At 38.0% G+C, this 16,618-nt stretch overlaps 1 protein-coding gene across 1 annotated transcript in view; it reads right to left on the bottom strand.

The window, feature by feature from the left end:
- The window catches only part of LOC136857829 (uncharacterized), a 54,815-nt gene extending 47,110 nt beyond the window's left edge, over nucleotides 1-7,705 (bottom strand). The window contains exon 1 of the mRNA XM_067136795.2: nucleotides 7,673-7,705. Within this exon, the coding sequence (XP_066992896.2) occupies nucleotides 7,673-7,679 (7 nt within the window). The 5' untranslated portion in view covers nucleotides 7,680-7,705. The remainder of the gene's footprint in view (nucleotides 1-7,672) is intronic.
- Nucleotides 7,706-16,618: the final 8,913 nt, after the last annotated feature.

Genomic DNA, 16,618 nt, shown 5'->3' on the forward strand with positions numbered 1-16,618 from the left:
ATTATTTTCAAAACCAGGCACGTAGGTCTAGAGAATGTAATGTTTTGAAACGCTCCATGTTTGCCAGCCGCGGCCCACCTTATTCGAATGAACCACTAACCCGGCAGCCAAGACACACGCTGCGTAGGAATCTTAAGCCTGTTGACGTACTGCACCCGCTCACCTTCTGAGTCCCAGACTAGCCTTAATCTCAGAGGTGATCAGTTCGTAAAAGATAAAAAAAATTAATCAAGAAAAAAACCAATCAAAATATTTATCGGCGCACCAAATGAACACAGGGATGAACGGGGCATGCAAATTAAGGTAACGGGGGACGGCTCGTTCATGGATACAAATTATGGACTCCACAATACGACTGGGAAGTGACAACTTAAATTTCATGGGCATACTGTACTAACTACAATAAAAAGATATGGAAACTGTTTCCTATTGAAATTGCAATGAGGAGCAATTTATTGACTTATTTTGCAAACTGCACATGATGACAATTATTACATTGGGAAAATTCAATCCTGAAAAAGAAATGACATAATACTTGGATTCACATCACTACTCTGGTAGTGCAAAATATTTGGTGAATTCGCCCCATTGGTTATTGGGGATCGAATCCACATCCGTATGGGTGGACGTTTCACCGCTGGAGATCTTCTTTCGGAGACAAAGGCATGAGAGTAACTATTTACTGTCATTTCCCCGTTCCGATGGACAAGATTCACTTCCGATATGTACATTCTGGTGAGCCGGACCCCCACCGTGGAAATGTTATCGTATTTAAAACGGGAATTTATAGTACGGACAAACTCTAGCCTATATTTCCAGATTCACAAACAAGGCCAGGTATAGCTCATTAACTCAAAGCTTATCTCAATATTTACTTTTGTCAATACGACAAGACGTACGGAAAGGTTCATTACTATGCTCTGACAATGAAGACATGTGCCGTCCGTGGGTTATTTCGCATCTACTGCTAACAATCTCCCACGTGGAAACCCAACATCTGGTTCCGCCAGTTCGACACATGACGACTGTCCTGATCATATCTTCCTATGATTATTAAATAATTATCATTATCATCCTATATCTGATCAGTATCATATTCTGTGATTACCATCAATTGTTTTACTATTATCATTAATTTCAAGTATAATCCTATATTTGATTATTATCATTTGTCATCCGGGGTGGTTATATGCCAACCCTTGCCGACGTTTCAAACGAAGGGTTGTTCTTCCTCGTAATTTATCCGCACAAATTAATGATCAGTTTCCTAATAAAATATTATTATTATTATTATTATTTATTTTTATCTGTGGAGAGTATCATTATCGCATCACTTATTCATCATGGATTTAATATTTTACATTGATCTCACCATAATTATTCTCAAATTAATTTAATAAATTCTTCCTATTATTCCTCTTCATATTATTATTATTATTATTATTATTATTATTATTATTATTATTATTATTATTATTATTATTATTATTATTATTATTATTATGGTAACTTGATTTCACGTGTTAACTACCGTTAGCGATATTTATGGTTAACGCAAAAGCTTTTACAATTTCGGTCTACTTTGGCACTAAGCAATTGATTTAAGACATGATTCACTTGGATTATTATTATTATTATTATTATTATTATTATTATTATTATTATTATTATTATTAAAAATGGAAAGTTTGATATTTTAATTTCCACTCTTTACAATTCAGTCACATATATTAAATCCCGTTATGAACCACCAAGATCTGCTTTATACCGGTCGGGACAACACAGTATTCGGGACCGCGCCTGCAGTTTCGTACTGCCGTTAATTTTATGGGGACACATGTCCTCCCAAGACACATCTCACAACCTATGGCACATCGCGGCTGGGCAAATACCTCCAATGCCGGCGATTGCTAAACTATTCCTTCCAATTCATTTGAAGTCCATCTTTTTATTTATTGGAACTCTTCAAATATTTAATTCATAAATTAATCCTCGGTGCTTGGATTCTGCCACTCATAACACCGGAATCGGCATTTTATATCATCTTAGGCCTTGAGATTCATCTATTTCATCATTACAAACAGTACGGCTCAATTTTACTTCATGCCGGATTTTCGTCCCTCATGACTTCAAACTCTAAATATGGGATCAAACCACTCTGGGCCTTCAACATATCGTGACCATTCTGTCCACGTGCCTTTATCGCTTTTAAACAAATTTTAAAGGTTAAGACAAAGTCCAAAAACGTAAAATCAATAATTTACTTAAAATCAAACTGCCCGAATTAAATTCTTTAACGCTACATGTTACCTCCACATTGATTATTATTTCCGCTAGCAAACTCACAAAGCATTATCATTATTATTATACTTTAACTTGCAAACGCACAAAATCTTATTATTACTATTATTAGTTTCCTTTGCCAACTCACAAACATTATTATTATCTCTCACTCGCAAATACACCAAGCAGTATTTCTATTATTATAGAACTTTTGAACAACAAAGCAGATAAAGCAGTATTATTATTATTATTATTATTATTATTATTATTATTATTATTATTATTATTATTATTATTATTATTATTATTATTATGACCTTCCGTACGCAACACAAAGTTTTCACTCTGGCACTTTCATAATCTGGCTGTCTGATAACAAATATTTATAACTAAATTACAAATAATCACTGCAGTGATTGAAAGTCAAATAAATGGGTTAGCACAAAAAGAAATCTCACTTGAAATGAATTTAAATCATAGTATTCACAAACAGCATACATTAATTGAAAGAAAAATCCCATATTTACATTATACACAACAAACAAATACTCAATTAATTAATCTAACCCATTATTTTCGTTAATATAAATTAGTTCTTCCGTCTATCTCAAAAATCATGGATTCGAGAGGCGAATCATGTTAAGTAACCATGATTAATCTACACTGAATCCCGTTTTGTCGCGATAACATCCCCAAATATTAAATTTGTGTACTCATTCCTATGTAGAATTCCATTGTCTCGTAGCGGATGAGAAGACTCATGGCCCCATGGGAATTACTCGTCCACCATATCGCACTTTATAAATTTAACACAACAAACTTCTGGGCGACTACCCATGATTAATACCTTACTAGAGAATTTACAATAATTTATACAAGAATAAAAACATTTATAGGTACCTCTAGACCCATTACATTTGCACAATATATTCTTCCTTGAGCCCGAACCACGAGTTGTGACACCATACGACGAAGTGTCGTTTCATTCCAACCGGCTCGTATCGCGTTCTTTATCCGGCACTTCCTGATGTATACGAGGCCGTCTTGTGATCGCCTCGCTCCTACAGTTCCCTGCTATAATAATTGTTACACCGTCTATCATGAAATACTTGTTTCAGGCTCTGAACACTGCCATCGAAAAGTATTATCGGTGTTCCTGTCGATCCTTTAAATTCCAACACATGAAATGTGAGATATGTATTAATTTCACATGCAGTGATACTGATAATTCACACTCGATATTCTGAATAATTCTCACCGTTCGTCTTCACCTTCATGACTACTAACGTATTTTCAACTCTAACAGAATCTATAATGCGTTTTCTGGTACTGAGTTACAGAGTCACCGTGTCAGCGTATTAAATTATTTCAAACGACTGGTTGATGTGAAGCTCAACTCCCTAGTATATATGGTCGACCTGGTTTCGCGCGTGGGTCATACGTGGTCATACCAGAGGGAGGGGTTGGTTATCCTAAATCGGCACTTGCAAGTCGATTTGGATCTCTTAATTTATCCCACTTAATAAACTGGCGACACACATTCACGTGTCGTATTCTGAACTCATATCGTTCGGCGATCACGGAGATATCACTTGATTTCTGTCCTCCACTTTTCGCGCGCTAAGTCGGCGTCCCTGATGGCGTGATCATCTTGACCAATGGCGAGCTAGCGTGGGTCATATCCAAGAATTCTTTACTTTAATTTATTACAATTACAATTAATGATATCACAAAAATCCCCTCTGTTCAATTTTGTGGTTGGAATAATTTAATTACTTTTATCGGAGAAGCTAACTAGAGTTCGCCTTGGTTTCTCTTATGTTGGCGCATCTGCGAGTCTCTGTTAAATTTTGTCATTGGCTACCATCGCAGCGGTTAATTTAAATATCTCTTCCTTGCAACCTGACGACAAAATGCTTCGAGGCGTTGGAAACCCTAGTTCGTCATATTCTCCGTATCGGTGATGCACCTGGCCTCGCCTTGTTCAGAAATAAATGCTCCTTCACTTCCTTGTATTAATTATTTCTGTTATTGTGAGCGCTCGCTTTTAATCCTCTTAGCTTCTGACCAAGAAATATTCTCCCCATTATGACCGGCTAATCTGTGGCGACAAATTGTCGCGACCACGTCTGACTATGTCGAAACTCTTCCGTCCAAACAAAACTGACACTGTACATAATTTAATATTCCCATATGTCTGCATTTATATTATAATATCAAATAATGATAACTAGAGCCCATCTCATCCGGGTACAGTACCATCTACTGACAGCTAGGTATTCGCTAGAATACACACGTAAATACACTGTGATAATACTGTATCATTTACAACCATTCGTGGCTTCGCAGGTAACCGATAGAACAAAAGCAGATATGTGACACTATATTACTACCTTGGCGTATAATGTTAATCGCTGTCCCATTTATTATATAACTTTAGCCAATTTTATTTACCAATGCTAAGTTATTACCTAACTAATACTACTTTCTTTTCATTTTAAACATCCAGTGACTATCGTTAAATGTTAAATCATATCCTATCTACGTGCACAGTGAATACCTCGTTGTGAGAAGAGGGTTGTACGTGTATGCCAACTCTACCGTCTGAGATAATCAGCCCGCAAGAGGCTACTGGGTGTTACGAAATAAATTCGACTAGTTTAAATACACTCTGAAACCCCTCTTTCATATATACTGTACATCTTCATTACAGACTGTCATGGTTTCTAACGCTTCTGTGAACTTACTAGGTTAAACGAAAATTCTCTGCTTGCTACTATCTTTGTTGTATTGTTTATTTCCCATCACTGGAGGGAGCGAGTTGGCTACGCAGTTTGAATCACTTTGCTGTGTGCTTGGATTAGGTAGGTAGTGGGTTCTATACCCACTGTTGGCAGCCCTGAAGAAGGATTGTTCGTGGTTTCCCCATTTTTACACCAGGCAAGTAGGTCTAGAAAACTTATTTTGAAACTTTCTCTGTTTGCCAGCCGTGGTCCACCCTATATGAATAAACCACTAACCCATTCATGTTTACCTACAGTCTAAGCTCTGTCCTGTCCCATCGTCGTCGGAAGACCTTCTGTGCCAGAGCGACGCAAAACCAAGAACAAAGAAAACACCTCCTACGTCCATATTTTTTAACTGCATTTTTGTGTTAGTGGTGTTACGTCACACCGACACTGATAGGTATTATGGCGACGATGGGATAGGAAAGGCCTAGGAATTGTAAGGAACCACGGTAAACCATCTTCAGGTCTGGCGACAGTGGGATTCGAACCCACTATCCTCCGGATGCAAACTCATAGCCGCGCGCCTCTAGCCTCACGGCCAACTCGCCCGGTTTGAAAAACAGAATATAACAGTCATTGTTATGATCTCTCTTTGCTTATCTTAGTCATTGTTCCGACCCGGTTGTCGGACAGCCTATACACTCACTTTCTCAGTTGTAAAAGTAATACCACCTTCAAGAATTGGATTTAGAATTATAAATAATTTATTCTTGGTCCTTAATCAGACCGCAACTCACGTTGATGTTACCTAGAAGAATCCTCACATATATACGGTAGAAATATAACAGGCCTTAACCATTTTCTCCTCTCGACCCTCTCCCTTCTATTACCTTCTCACACAAATTATTATGTCTTCTTTCTCATATGCCTTCCATACCATTTTAGTTTCTTAACCTACATATTGTTCCAATATCCAATACTTTTTCACATAAGCACCTTCACCATTGTACATTCCTTTAGTAATTGATCCACACTCATATAGATTTTTACATAGTGTGCACTTATCCTGGTTTCCTGCATGCCTTATGCCTTTAGTGTATACCACTACACTTCCAACAACCATCGAATGGGACCCAGAGATTTTTGGGAATTATTTCTCCTCGTTGTTAAATATAAATCTATCTCCGTTCTCTTGAATGAATTAAACAAAACGAGGCTTCCATACATTAAATCTCTACATTCACGTACTCGCTTATATTTAAAAATATAGCAACTATGTAAAATACTTTCCTAGCATCGCCTTTTCTCCCACTAACCTTTCCAATCTTGCTGTTTTAATACCCCCTTAACTTTCGTGATATTTTCTTTAAAGGAAAAGAAAATTAGTCCTTCTTACATACATTTGAAGGAAGTTACTCGAAGGTAGAGAATAGAGGAAGTACATTCTACGTGTTGTTATATAAACTTTGATCTTTGTTCATCCGAATGAAACAAAACACGCTTCAAAACATCAAAATTCTGCCATTACCCCTTCCCCTAATCTACATTTAAGTACGTGAAAGTACTTGTTATATAGACTTTCATCTCCATTTGAATGAAGCAAAATGAAGGTTTGAAAGGTTAACCTTTCCTCTCACATACAGTAATATGGACCATGACTTCCTTTTATTTGAATGAATTAAACAAAACTAGGCTTTTGAACATTAAAATACCAACATCTCCACCGCATATATGGATATTAAAGTTGAGCTTTACCTCGTTTTATTTGAATGAATGAATGAATGAATGAATGAATGAAACAAACTCTTCGAAATATTAATAATTCTAAAATCAAGCAAGTTGCTTTGCGGTTTGGCTGACGTAGCTATCATCTTGCATTCGGGAGATAGTGGGCTCGAACCCCACTGTAGGCAGCCCTGAAGATGGTTTTCCATTTTCACACCAGGCAAATGCTGAGACTGTACCTTACTTAAGGCCACGGTCACTTCCTTCCCACTCGTAGCCTTTTCCAATCCCATCGTCGCCATAAGAGCTATCTGCATCGGTGTGTCATAAGGCACGTTGGAAGAAATGCTAACATTTCTTCCCACATAATGGATAATGTGTTACTTGTTGTTTATAGACTTCGGTCTTCGCTCAATTGAAAAAGTCAAAGGAAATTAGATTTCGTAACCAATGAATTGGTAAAATTTCTTCTTACACAAAACGTGTGAAAATTGTTAATTTTTAAACTCTGACCTTCGTGTATTTGGACAAATCCAAATAATTAGTCACCGAAACATTATACTTCTACAATTCCCTCCCACTTACAGTTTATTATAGTTGTTTTCTATTGACTTCGATTTTCTTTAATTTGAATCAATTAAAAAAAATCTGGTTTCAAAACATGAAGATTCTACATTTCCTCTTACATAGCGCATATGAAAATTTTTATATAGGCTTTGATCTTCGTTCATTTGAATGCATCATACAAAATTGCATTTAAATTAGGCGTCGGAGCATTAAAAAGCGAAACTTTTCACCACATAGACAATATGAAATTCGGATAAATCAAAGAAAAACCAGGTTTCGAAACACTTAAGTAATTAAATTTCTTCCCACAGAATGGACGTAAAAGTCTATACCACTGAAGAAATGCTCAAACTGTAGGTAGAACTTACCTCCCATCGTGGTGATGGTATGCTACACCTAACATTCAGCTCGGTATATATGCTGTTCTGAGCAGTTATCAACATTGCCTTGAGGAGTCCCCGCTAAGTCGTTTCCTTCGCAATCAGCATAAAGGATATTAAACTCACACCTGCGTCTAATCGGAAAATCACATTTACAGCTTTGGGGCCCTCACACAAAAATTTTACGACGTATTGCGTTTACACATAGCAGTCTCTGTGAATTTCCTAAACGCTTCCACAATCCTGTAATTGTTACCATATTGCATATATTTACATTATGTAACTGTTCTTCCCATCAAAATAATAATAATCTCCAAAATCACCATCATGTACAACACAAAAATAGCGCGTTACAAGTACGTTTTGACCGATTTATTCCTTCTTCAACTCCATTAAGCTTAGTATGAATAAAATCAACGAAAGAAAGTATTAATAATAATAATAATAATAATAATAATAATAATAATAATAATAATAATAATAATAATAATAATAATAATAATAATAATAATAAGTGTACCGCGGGGGTACACCCGCCCCGTTCATTCAAATGAAGCGCCTTGAAAAACGCTATTTTCAATATAAACTTGTAACTACTAGGGCAAGAAGTTTGGACTTTTCCTCACAGATGTCTATATCAAAATAATGTATGTTATGCCCTCTAGTGTGAAGAGGAAGAATTAAAATTCTAAAGTAATTTGTTATTTTAAGATTTCCTAAACTGAGTTGATTTGTATTTGTTTTTTGTGCATCAGTTGTCAACATTTCGATCCCTTTTCGCCAACTTCAAAATTAACCAATAACAAATTTTGTAAGTGTATTTTACCACCAATCAGCGTTTCCTTCTACGTGTTTAATTATCCAATAAAATTGAGAGTGTGTCGGGCCTTAGTCCAGATCTCTCTCGAACCTTCCTCTCGGGTATAAAAAGTGGCAAATTTTCGAGCTAGTTCGTCTTCTTGATCGTCCAGTTTACTGAGTGTGTGCTAATAGTGGAGGCGAGGGCGTCTCGCCCTTCATCGAGCAGTCCAGCGCAGTAAGGTAATGGCAGCCATTTAACAACTAGGTGATAGCCTCTGAAAGCTAGCACGAGGGGAAGGTTTCTTGTCTTTAATCATGTAACCTTTAATTTCCAATCTTCAGTAATGTAAACTTCATCGTCAAATGTAAATCTCAAAACTAGCCTAGAAACTTAGCCGAAATTCGGAAATAGAGAGTGTGACACCCTCTCAAATCCCTATCAACCCCTTATTTGAGGTGACTGTGTGTTTGTAACCATTCTCTATCTGTAGCCTTGTAACTTAAATTTTCTACATCCAGTCACCTCAATAGAATAGGATTAGCCTCTGCAAATTCGGGCCAGAAGCCCAAATAGGTCTTCAATCTGGTGTGCAAATTTCAAGGAGTGCAAGTGTCTGCCTCCGCAACATTTTGATTGTTGGGCCAGTAACTTCAACCTGTGTTTTTTCTTCTCACCACGGCCCGGTAGAATGAGTATTCGATACTCCTGTAGAAATTCTTTATGTTAAATGGTTAGACTGTTGAGGGCTTAAGACAGTGAATTATTTTTTGAATGGTAAAATGTAGCCTGTGCCTCGAGAGGCCTCGAAAGTGTAAATTTTAGTGAGCAAATATGCTCTTGTTGTTGAAGGTTGCCGTGATAAAGCAGTAAAGTTATAAGCTTTGGAGCGTAGTCTCCTAGATATTTGTAGAGCATAGACGCTCTCTCTGTATTTTTGTAGAGGTGTTAGTATACTTTGTAAATGAACTTGGGAGACCTGTCTCCTTGACGATTGAGTGGATGGAGCAATATTGTTGATGTTTCTGATTTTGTACCTGAAATCTTGTTCAGTCACTGAGCGAATTGTTTTGTTAATATTTTGCATTTGAAAAAAATAAGAGAAAAGAAATGTAACTTTAATTTCAAATTTTTAAATTCAACTTTTGATTGTAGTAGTTAGACCTGTTCATGCCCGCACCTTCTTTCACCTCTGTCCACCACAAAAACGCTGTAATAAGTGGTAGCAGAGCGTGGTTGAATGGTTCTAGGTAAAGCCGCTTTTGACGGCTAAACATAGAAATCTATATCGCCCTCTAAAAATTTTCTCGGTTGCTGTAAATTTTTAAAATTGTAAAATTTTGCTATCAACATGTCTGGCCTCGTGAAGTCCTTGCAACCGGGTACTTGCGCAAGGAGGAATTAACTTGTGAGCTCCTAATTAGGAAGGTCCAATCTGGAGGCACGATTTTGGCAGATATTGCTAAACTTAAGGAGTTTTTAGAACTTCCTATTTGTATCCCGGTATTCGGGGAGAAAGAAATTGGTGAGGCTCTGTCCACGATTACGGATAATACCACCGAGCTAGCTTCTTTAGTTAGTTTTTTGAAATAAGCAATCCATCTGCTAATCAACTTAAAAGAGTTCAGGCTGGGCTATTTCATTTCTATAATAGGGCTAGGGACCTATTTTCTCTAAAATTGATTGAGGCTTATGCTAAGGAAGCAAGTAATCTATTGGAACACATCTCTGATACGTCGAATAGAGTCAGTTTTTATCCGGGGCCGCTACTGCTAAAAGAAACCATGTTCCTATGGTAAACTTGTCTACGGAGGAAGAATCTAATAGAGTGAATGAGAGTAGGAAATCTATTACTACTCAACAAACATCTGCCCCATCGGAAACAGCGTCTGATAATCCAAAACAACTTCCACCGTTCTTTATGACTAGTGCAGTGTCTGAACCTTCTCAACCTCGAATGCCGTCACCTATTTATGTAGCCCGGCTTCAGCAGCTTGCCCCACCCCTTATCCATGTTGCTCAAAGTTATATCCAAGTTCTCCATTAACTCAACGAATGAAGTCATTTCCTTTTTACGATTTCTAGTCGAATTCCAAGATCACGCTTTAGTGTTTGCTCTCTCTCACTCCCAAATACTTCCAATTATTTACCCTTATTTTGTAGGCGTCCTCTCGGACAAAATAGTAAAAGCAATAGCTGATAGATCTTCAATAGAAGACTTCCACGCCCACCTTTTGGCTAGCTACATTCCGGCTAGAGCTAAGTCATCTTTAATTCAGAAGTATTATTTTAGAGTACAGAGGTTGGATGAGAACCTGGAAGACTTTATTCAGGACATAAAGATTTATACTAGGGTTTTCGCTATTCATTTGCCAGAAGATCAAATTGTCCAAACTATAGTGGAAGGAATCTCTCCGCCCTATAGGTCATATCTATTGTACCAGGAAAGCCTATGTCCTGGCCCATATTAATCGAAAGAAACGTTATTCCAGCATAAAATATCCGTCCGACGTACGAACATTTAAATAAAGGAATGTTCCAGCAGGTGCCAGACTTCACGAGTGCACTAGGCGAAGTCAAGTGACGTCACCTGTCGCTCGAAGCTCACCTCCCCTAGAGATATTTCTCGAAAAGAATTTTCTTTTCGCAAGCTTTTCAACGCCTTAACCAATTTCAATGGGACAAACGCTGAATTGTAGCGGACGTCATAAAAGTTAATCCCTGTGAATTTCGAATTAATCCATCCCATGGTTGTTGAGTTATAATAATTTAAAGTCTAAGAAAATTATACACTTACGGTCACATGGCCAAGAGAAACCACCCCTCCCAGCGCCGGCATATATATGTCAAGGCTAACAAGCAGAGTAGCGCAGTACAAGGGCGAGTACACAGATGTGTGTGAGTGAGACAGAGGAGAGACCGACCCTCGTACAGTATGTCCGCGCAGTCACGGTGAAAGTACTTGCCGTCGCGTTTCCGGAACACGAAGTTATATCGCCGACAAAATTATAAAAGACGTCGCACTGTAGTTAGTACATCGCGTCGTGACTACAGTCTAATTCTAAAGACATTTGAGAATATAATACGAGTGAACTTATTGAAGTGCAAATACCAAATATTTAACGTTCACAGAATATATCATTACGTGTAGACTTAGTTTACTTCATATGATATTGAACTTCTACAGAAACTAATGTGTAGAATTACCAGAACTCATTTCTTTTCGAGTATTGAACTGTATTTCTTTATTCACGCCATATTAGTATACGACTTACAGTAGTAATCTGGGTGAATACTAAGAACATTTTCTGAGGTAATATGACGTTATAATAACAAGATAATCAGAAAATAATCCTTTGTGACTTAATGACCGTGTTCAAAGACTGTGATTATAGACTATGATTTGCCTTTTTCAAGTGTGAACTGTGTAATTATGGACGAATCAGTAACGACTTTAAATAGTATTTCGTACAGGAAAGACTGTGATTATTAATTTAACGTCTTAAAGTTCAATTACGCCATAAAGTGTGTTCAACAGTAAATGACAGTGTCAGTGATAACTACTCGCACTAAGTTAATTTTTCGTGTGCGAAAAATCACCTTAACGAGCTGCAATTCTACACGATCCAGTTCCAGCCGTCATCACCTCATCGGGGGACGTCAGCATGGTGTCAACATCACCGACCCTGATTCTCCACGGAACATTCCAGATGTCCATCCTTCAACATTTGTAGCAACATTTCTTTCATTAAGTGAGTAGTAACAAACTGACTAAATTTTTCTCATTAATTTTGAACAGTGGAAACTTCAGTGCCACGTGCGAACAAATATTTCAGAGTTCTCATAGTTTCTCAGGAGTGATTAATTTCATTTTTCAAATTTAATTTTCATATCTCATAGAAAGACTTTAGGCTTTTCAAGTGTGCTATACATCAAGGTTTACAATCTGAAAAACTGAAAACTTTTAACAGAAATTTAATTTCTCATGTCAATTTGCAATTACAAGTGTGTGCTCATATTTAGAAAGACTTTAGGTGGAAATCTAATACCTCGTCTTCTCACATATGAAAGACTTTGGAATCAGTGATATTCATTTAATTTTCATGAACAGAAATCAGGAAGATTACGTTCAAACTTTTAATTTCAATGCCAGATTTGAGTCTAATAATCATATTGCAGGGTGAAGAATTAATAAATTGTTAAAAAAATTTAACCATCTATTATTCGCTCTGCGAGTCTATCCTACTCTGTATCGGCGCCAAAACCAAGTTCCACTCTCTGAGGTCCTACTCATGCCCTTTCCCCAAAAACTTTTCCTGGTACACTATGTTTTGCATGACGGCCTCAAACCTTCTGGGAACTCGAGGCAATGGCAGTGTCAGCCGAAGGCGTGCGGTATGCTAACACCTTACGGGTCACACAAGTTCACCCCTGCCTCTCTCATGTTCAAATTTGTTCCCAACATGCCGCTGTCTAATCTTTGGTCACTCTGTGACATATTAATTGAGACAATAGCTCCTGATAATATCAGAGACCTATGGAAGAAGGCAAGAAGTAATCTTAAAGCTTCTCATGAAAAGGTTAGAGAGAGATATGATCGTGGACGGAGGCCCACCAATTTAAAGGTCAGAGATCAAGTTATAGTTAAGAATTTTGTTCCTGCAGGCAAGCTTGCCCCCACATTTCATGGGCCATGTATTATTTTCGACTTCTTAACTACTGTTACTCTTCTGGTCAGCAACTCAGCCACTGAGAGGATATTTAGGGTTCACCTTTTCCAAATCAAACCCATACAATCTTTTGTTTTTCAGTATGGGCCACTAAGTTATAGCAGCAAGGAATAAGCTATATTTCTTTCGGTTGCAGTTCTGTAAACAAATTGTTTTAAATCAGGTATATGGGGAGGCCTTCTGCCCCGCCCATATACATTTAAGAGCATTATTTTTAATTAGGTACTTTACCCTTTACAACATTCTCCTCTAGTAAGGTCTACCTCAATCCATCACCTGGTAGTCATTTCCTTATCCCCCGCCTCCAACACCAAGTCTGCAATGACACACTCGTCCTCTATGCAGCCCGCCTCATCTAAAAACACAGCTTAGGAAAACACACAACTCTCACTCTCCACCAAAATAATCTCTGTCGCCAAGTAAATTACTGTTTCAGTGCACTCTCTGACATCGGCAGCCGAGTCGTAACATCTGGCGAGCGATGCTGGCGTGGGGTAAGGGCCCACTCTGCTCTGGCCCAGTCTCCTTCATAACGGCGTGCTGGAGTACAATCCTTTCCGGCGAGGGCTGAGGTGCGGTAATTCAACCGCCTACCCATCTTGGTACAGTATCTCTACAGCTGGTCTGCGGCGACCATCACCATGGCTACCCTTCTTAGGGCAGCGGGAGACGTGTATCTTAGGGTACTTGGGGTGTCCGGAGGTCGCCACCCTGGTATCGGCGGCGACAGCCGATTTTGACATCAAACTTGAACTGTATATCCCAGATTTCTACGACTTCAGGAAAACTTCAAGATTGGGTTTGACTTAACATTTTCTTCTAAAGGAACTTTTTCAAGAAAATGTCTGTACATTTTTTTAGTTTTTTCTAACAAACAAATTTCAATGTTTCACCGTGAGGAGAGACATTAAGGCGGGGAGTTCCGAACCGTGGGGTATACCCGCTCCGTTCATTCAAATGAAGCGCCTTGAGAAACGCGATCTTCAATATAAACTTGCAACTACTTGGACAAGAAGTTTGGACTTTTCCTCACAGGTGTCTTTACCAAAATAACGTATGTTATGCCCTCTAGTGAAAAGAGGAACTATTAAAATTCTCAAGTAATTTGTTATTTTAAGGTTTCTTAAACTGAGTTGATTTGCATTTGTATTTTGTGTATCAAATTTTCAACACTTCGATCCCTTTCCGCCAACTTCAAAATTAACCAACAAGATATTTTGTTAGTGTATTTTTCCACCAATGAGCGTTTTCTTCTACATATTTAATTATCAAATAAAATATTGGGGCTGGGGGGAAGGTGTCGGACCTTAGTCCAGATCTCCCTTGAACCTTCCTCTCGGGTATAAAAGCTGGCAAATTTTCGAGCTAGTTCGTCCTCTTGATCGTCCAGTTTACTGAGTGTGTGCTAATAGTGGAGGCGAGGGCGTCTCGCCCTTCATCGAACAGTCCAGCGCAGTAAGTTAATGGCAGCCATTTAACAACTAGGTGATAACCTCTGAAAGCTAGCTCGAGGAGAAGGTTTCCTGTCTTTAATTATGTAACCTTTAATTTCAAACTTCAGTAATGTAAGCTTCATCGTCAAATATAAATCTCAAAACTAGCCTAGAAACAGCCGAAATTCGGGAATAGAGAGTGTGACACCCTCTCGACTTCCCTATCAGCTTGTATTTGAGGTGACTATGTTTTTGTAACGTTTTCTATCTGCAGCATTGTAACTTAAATTTTCTTCACCTAGTCACCTCAGTATTCGGGCCAGAAACCCTAATAGGTTTTTAATCTGGTGTGCAAATTTCAAGGAGAGCATGTTTCTGCCTCCGCATAATTTTGATTGTTGGGCCAGTATCTTGAACCCGTGTTGTTTTCTTCCCACCACGGCCCGGTAGAATGAGTATTGGATATTCCTGTAAACATTCTTTATGTTAAGTGGTTAGACTGTTGAGGGCTTAAGACAGTGAATTATTTTTGAGTTGTAAAATGTAGCCTGTGCCTCGAGAGACCTCGAAAGTGTAAATTTTAGTGAGCAAATATGCTCTTGTTGTTGAAGGTTGCCGTGATAAGGCAGTAAATGTATAAGCTTTGGAGCGTAGTCTCCTAGATATTTGTAGAGCATAGACGCTCTCTCTGTTTTTGTAGAGCTGTTAGTATACTTTGTAAATGAAATTGGGAGACCTGTCTCCTTGACTATTGAGTGCATGGAGCAATATTGTTGATGTTTCTGATTTTGTACCTGAAATCTTGTTCCGTCGCTGAGCGAATTGTTTTGTTATTATTATGCATTTGAAAAAAATGAGAAAAGAAATGTAACTTTAATTTTAAAGTTTTTAATTAATCTTTTGATTGTAGCAGATAGACCTATTCATGCCCGCACCTTCTTTCACTTCTGTCCACCACAAAAACGCTGTAACAAGTGGTAGCAGAGCATGGTTGAATGGTAAATGAAATTGGGAGACCTGTCTCCTTGACTATTGAGTGGATGGAGCAATATTACTCAAGTAACCTTTGTTAGATTGGAAGCGTTCAGCTCGTACTGTTAATTGAAAATTTGTTGACGTTTCTGATTTTGTACCTGAAATCTTGTTGCGTCGCTGAGCGACTTTTTTATAAAAAAATTTGCATTTGAAAAAATTGCGGAGAAAAGAAATATAACTTTAATTTGAAAACTTTTAAGTAATCTTGTGATTGGAGCAGATAGACCTATTCATGCCCCCACCTTCTTTCACCTATGTCCACCACAAAAACGCGGTAATAATAATAATAATAATAATAATAATAATAATAATAATAAAAATAATAATAATTATCCCTGACCCTTGCCGATTGGGGTCAGCATCTAATGTTGGTTTGACCTAGTTTCACGATCGGATGCCATTCCTGACACCAACCCTTTGTGGAGGAATGTATTCACTATTGCGGATTTCTGTGGTGGTTGGCAGCGTCGCGTGTTATATGTAGATGAAGAATTGTGTATTGATACGAACACACATACCCTGTATCCGAGCCAGGTGAATGAACTACGTACCTAATTGAAATCACGGACCGGCCGGAATCGAATCGAACCCAGAGACCTGTAAACCATAGGCCAGTACGCTGGATGTTAGCTAAGACTCTGCACAATGATAATAATAATAATAATTGTACCGGGCGGTACACCTCCACACCGCTAATTTAAAATGTGCGCCTGTTGAAACTCCTCTGCTGGAGGAAGTCTGAACTTTATGGACAGTATTAATTTTCAAGTTTCTCAGAAGATGTCTCTACCTGGAAAGTTTGGAGTTTTTGAACTGTGTCATTTTCGACGTATTTTTGTTTTGCTTGTAGTAAGAAGTGTGAACTTTCTCTTCTAGAGGACACTACTGAAGATCAACAATAGTGCACCCTAGTGCGGAGTGAAAGAACTATTTTTTT

Source organism: Anabrus simplex, chromosome 1, assembly GCF_040414725.1.
Source record: "Anabrus simplex isolate iqAnaSimp1 chromosome 1, ASM4041472v1, whole genome shotgun sequence".
NCBI classification, from domain to species: Eukaryota; Metazoa; Arthropoda; class Insecta; order Orthoptera; family Tettigoniidae; genus Anabrus; species Anabrus simplex.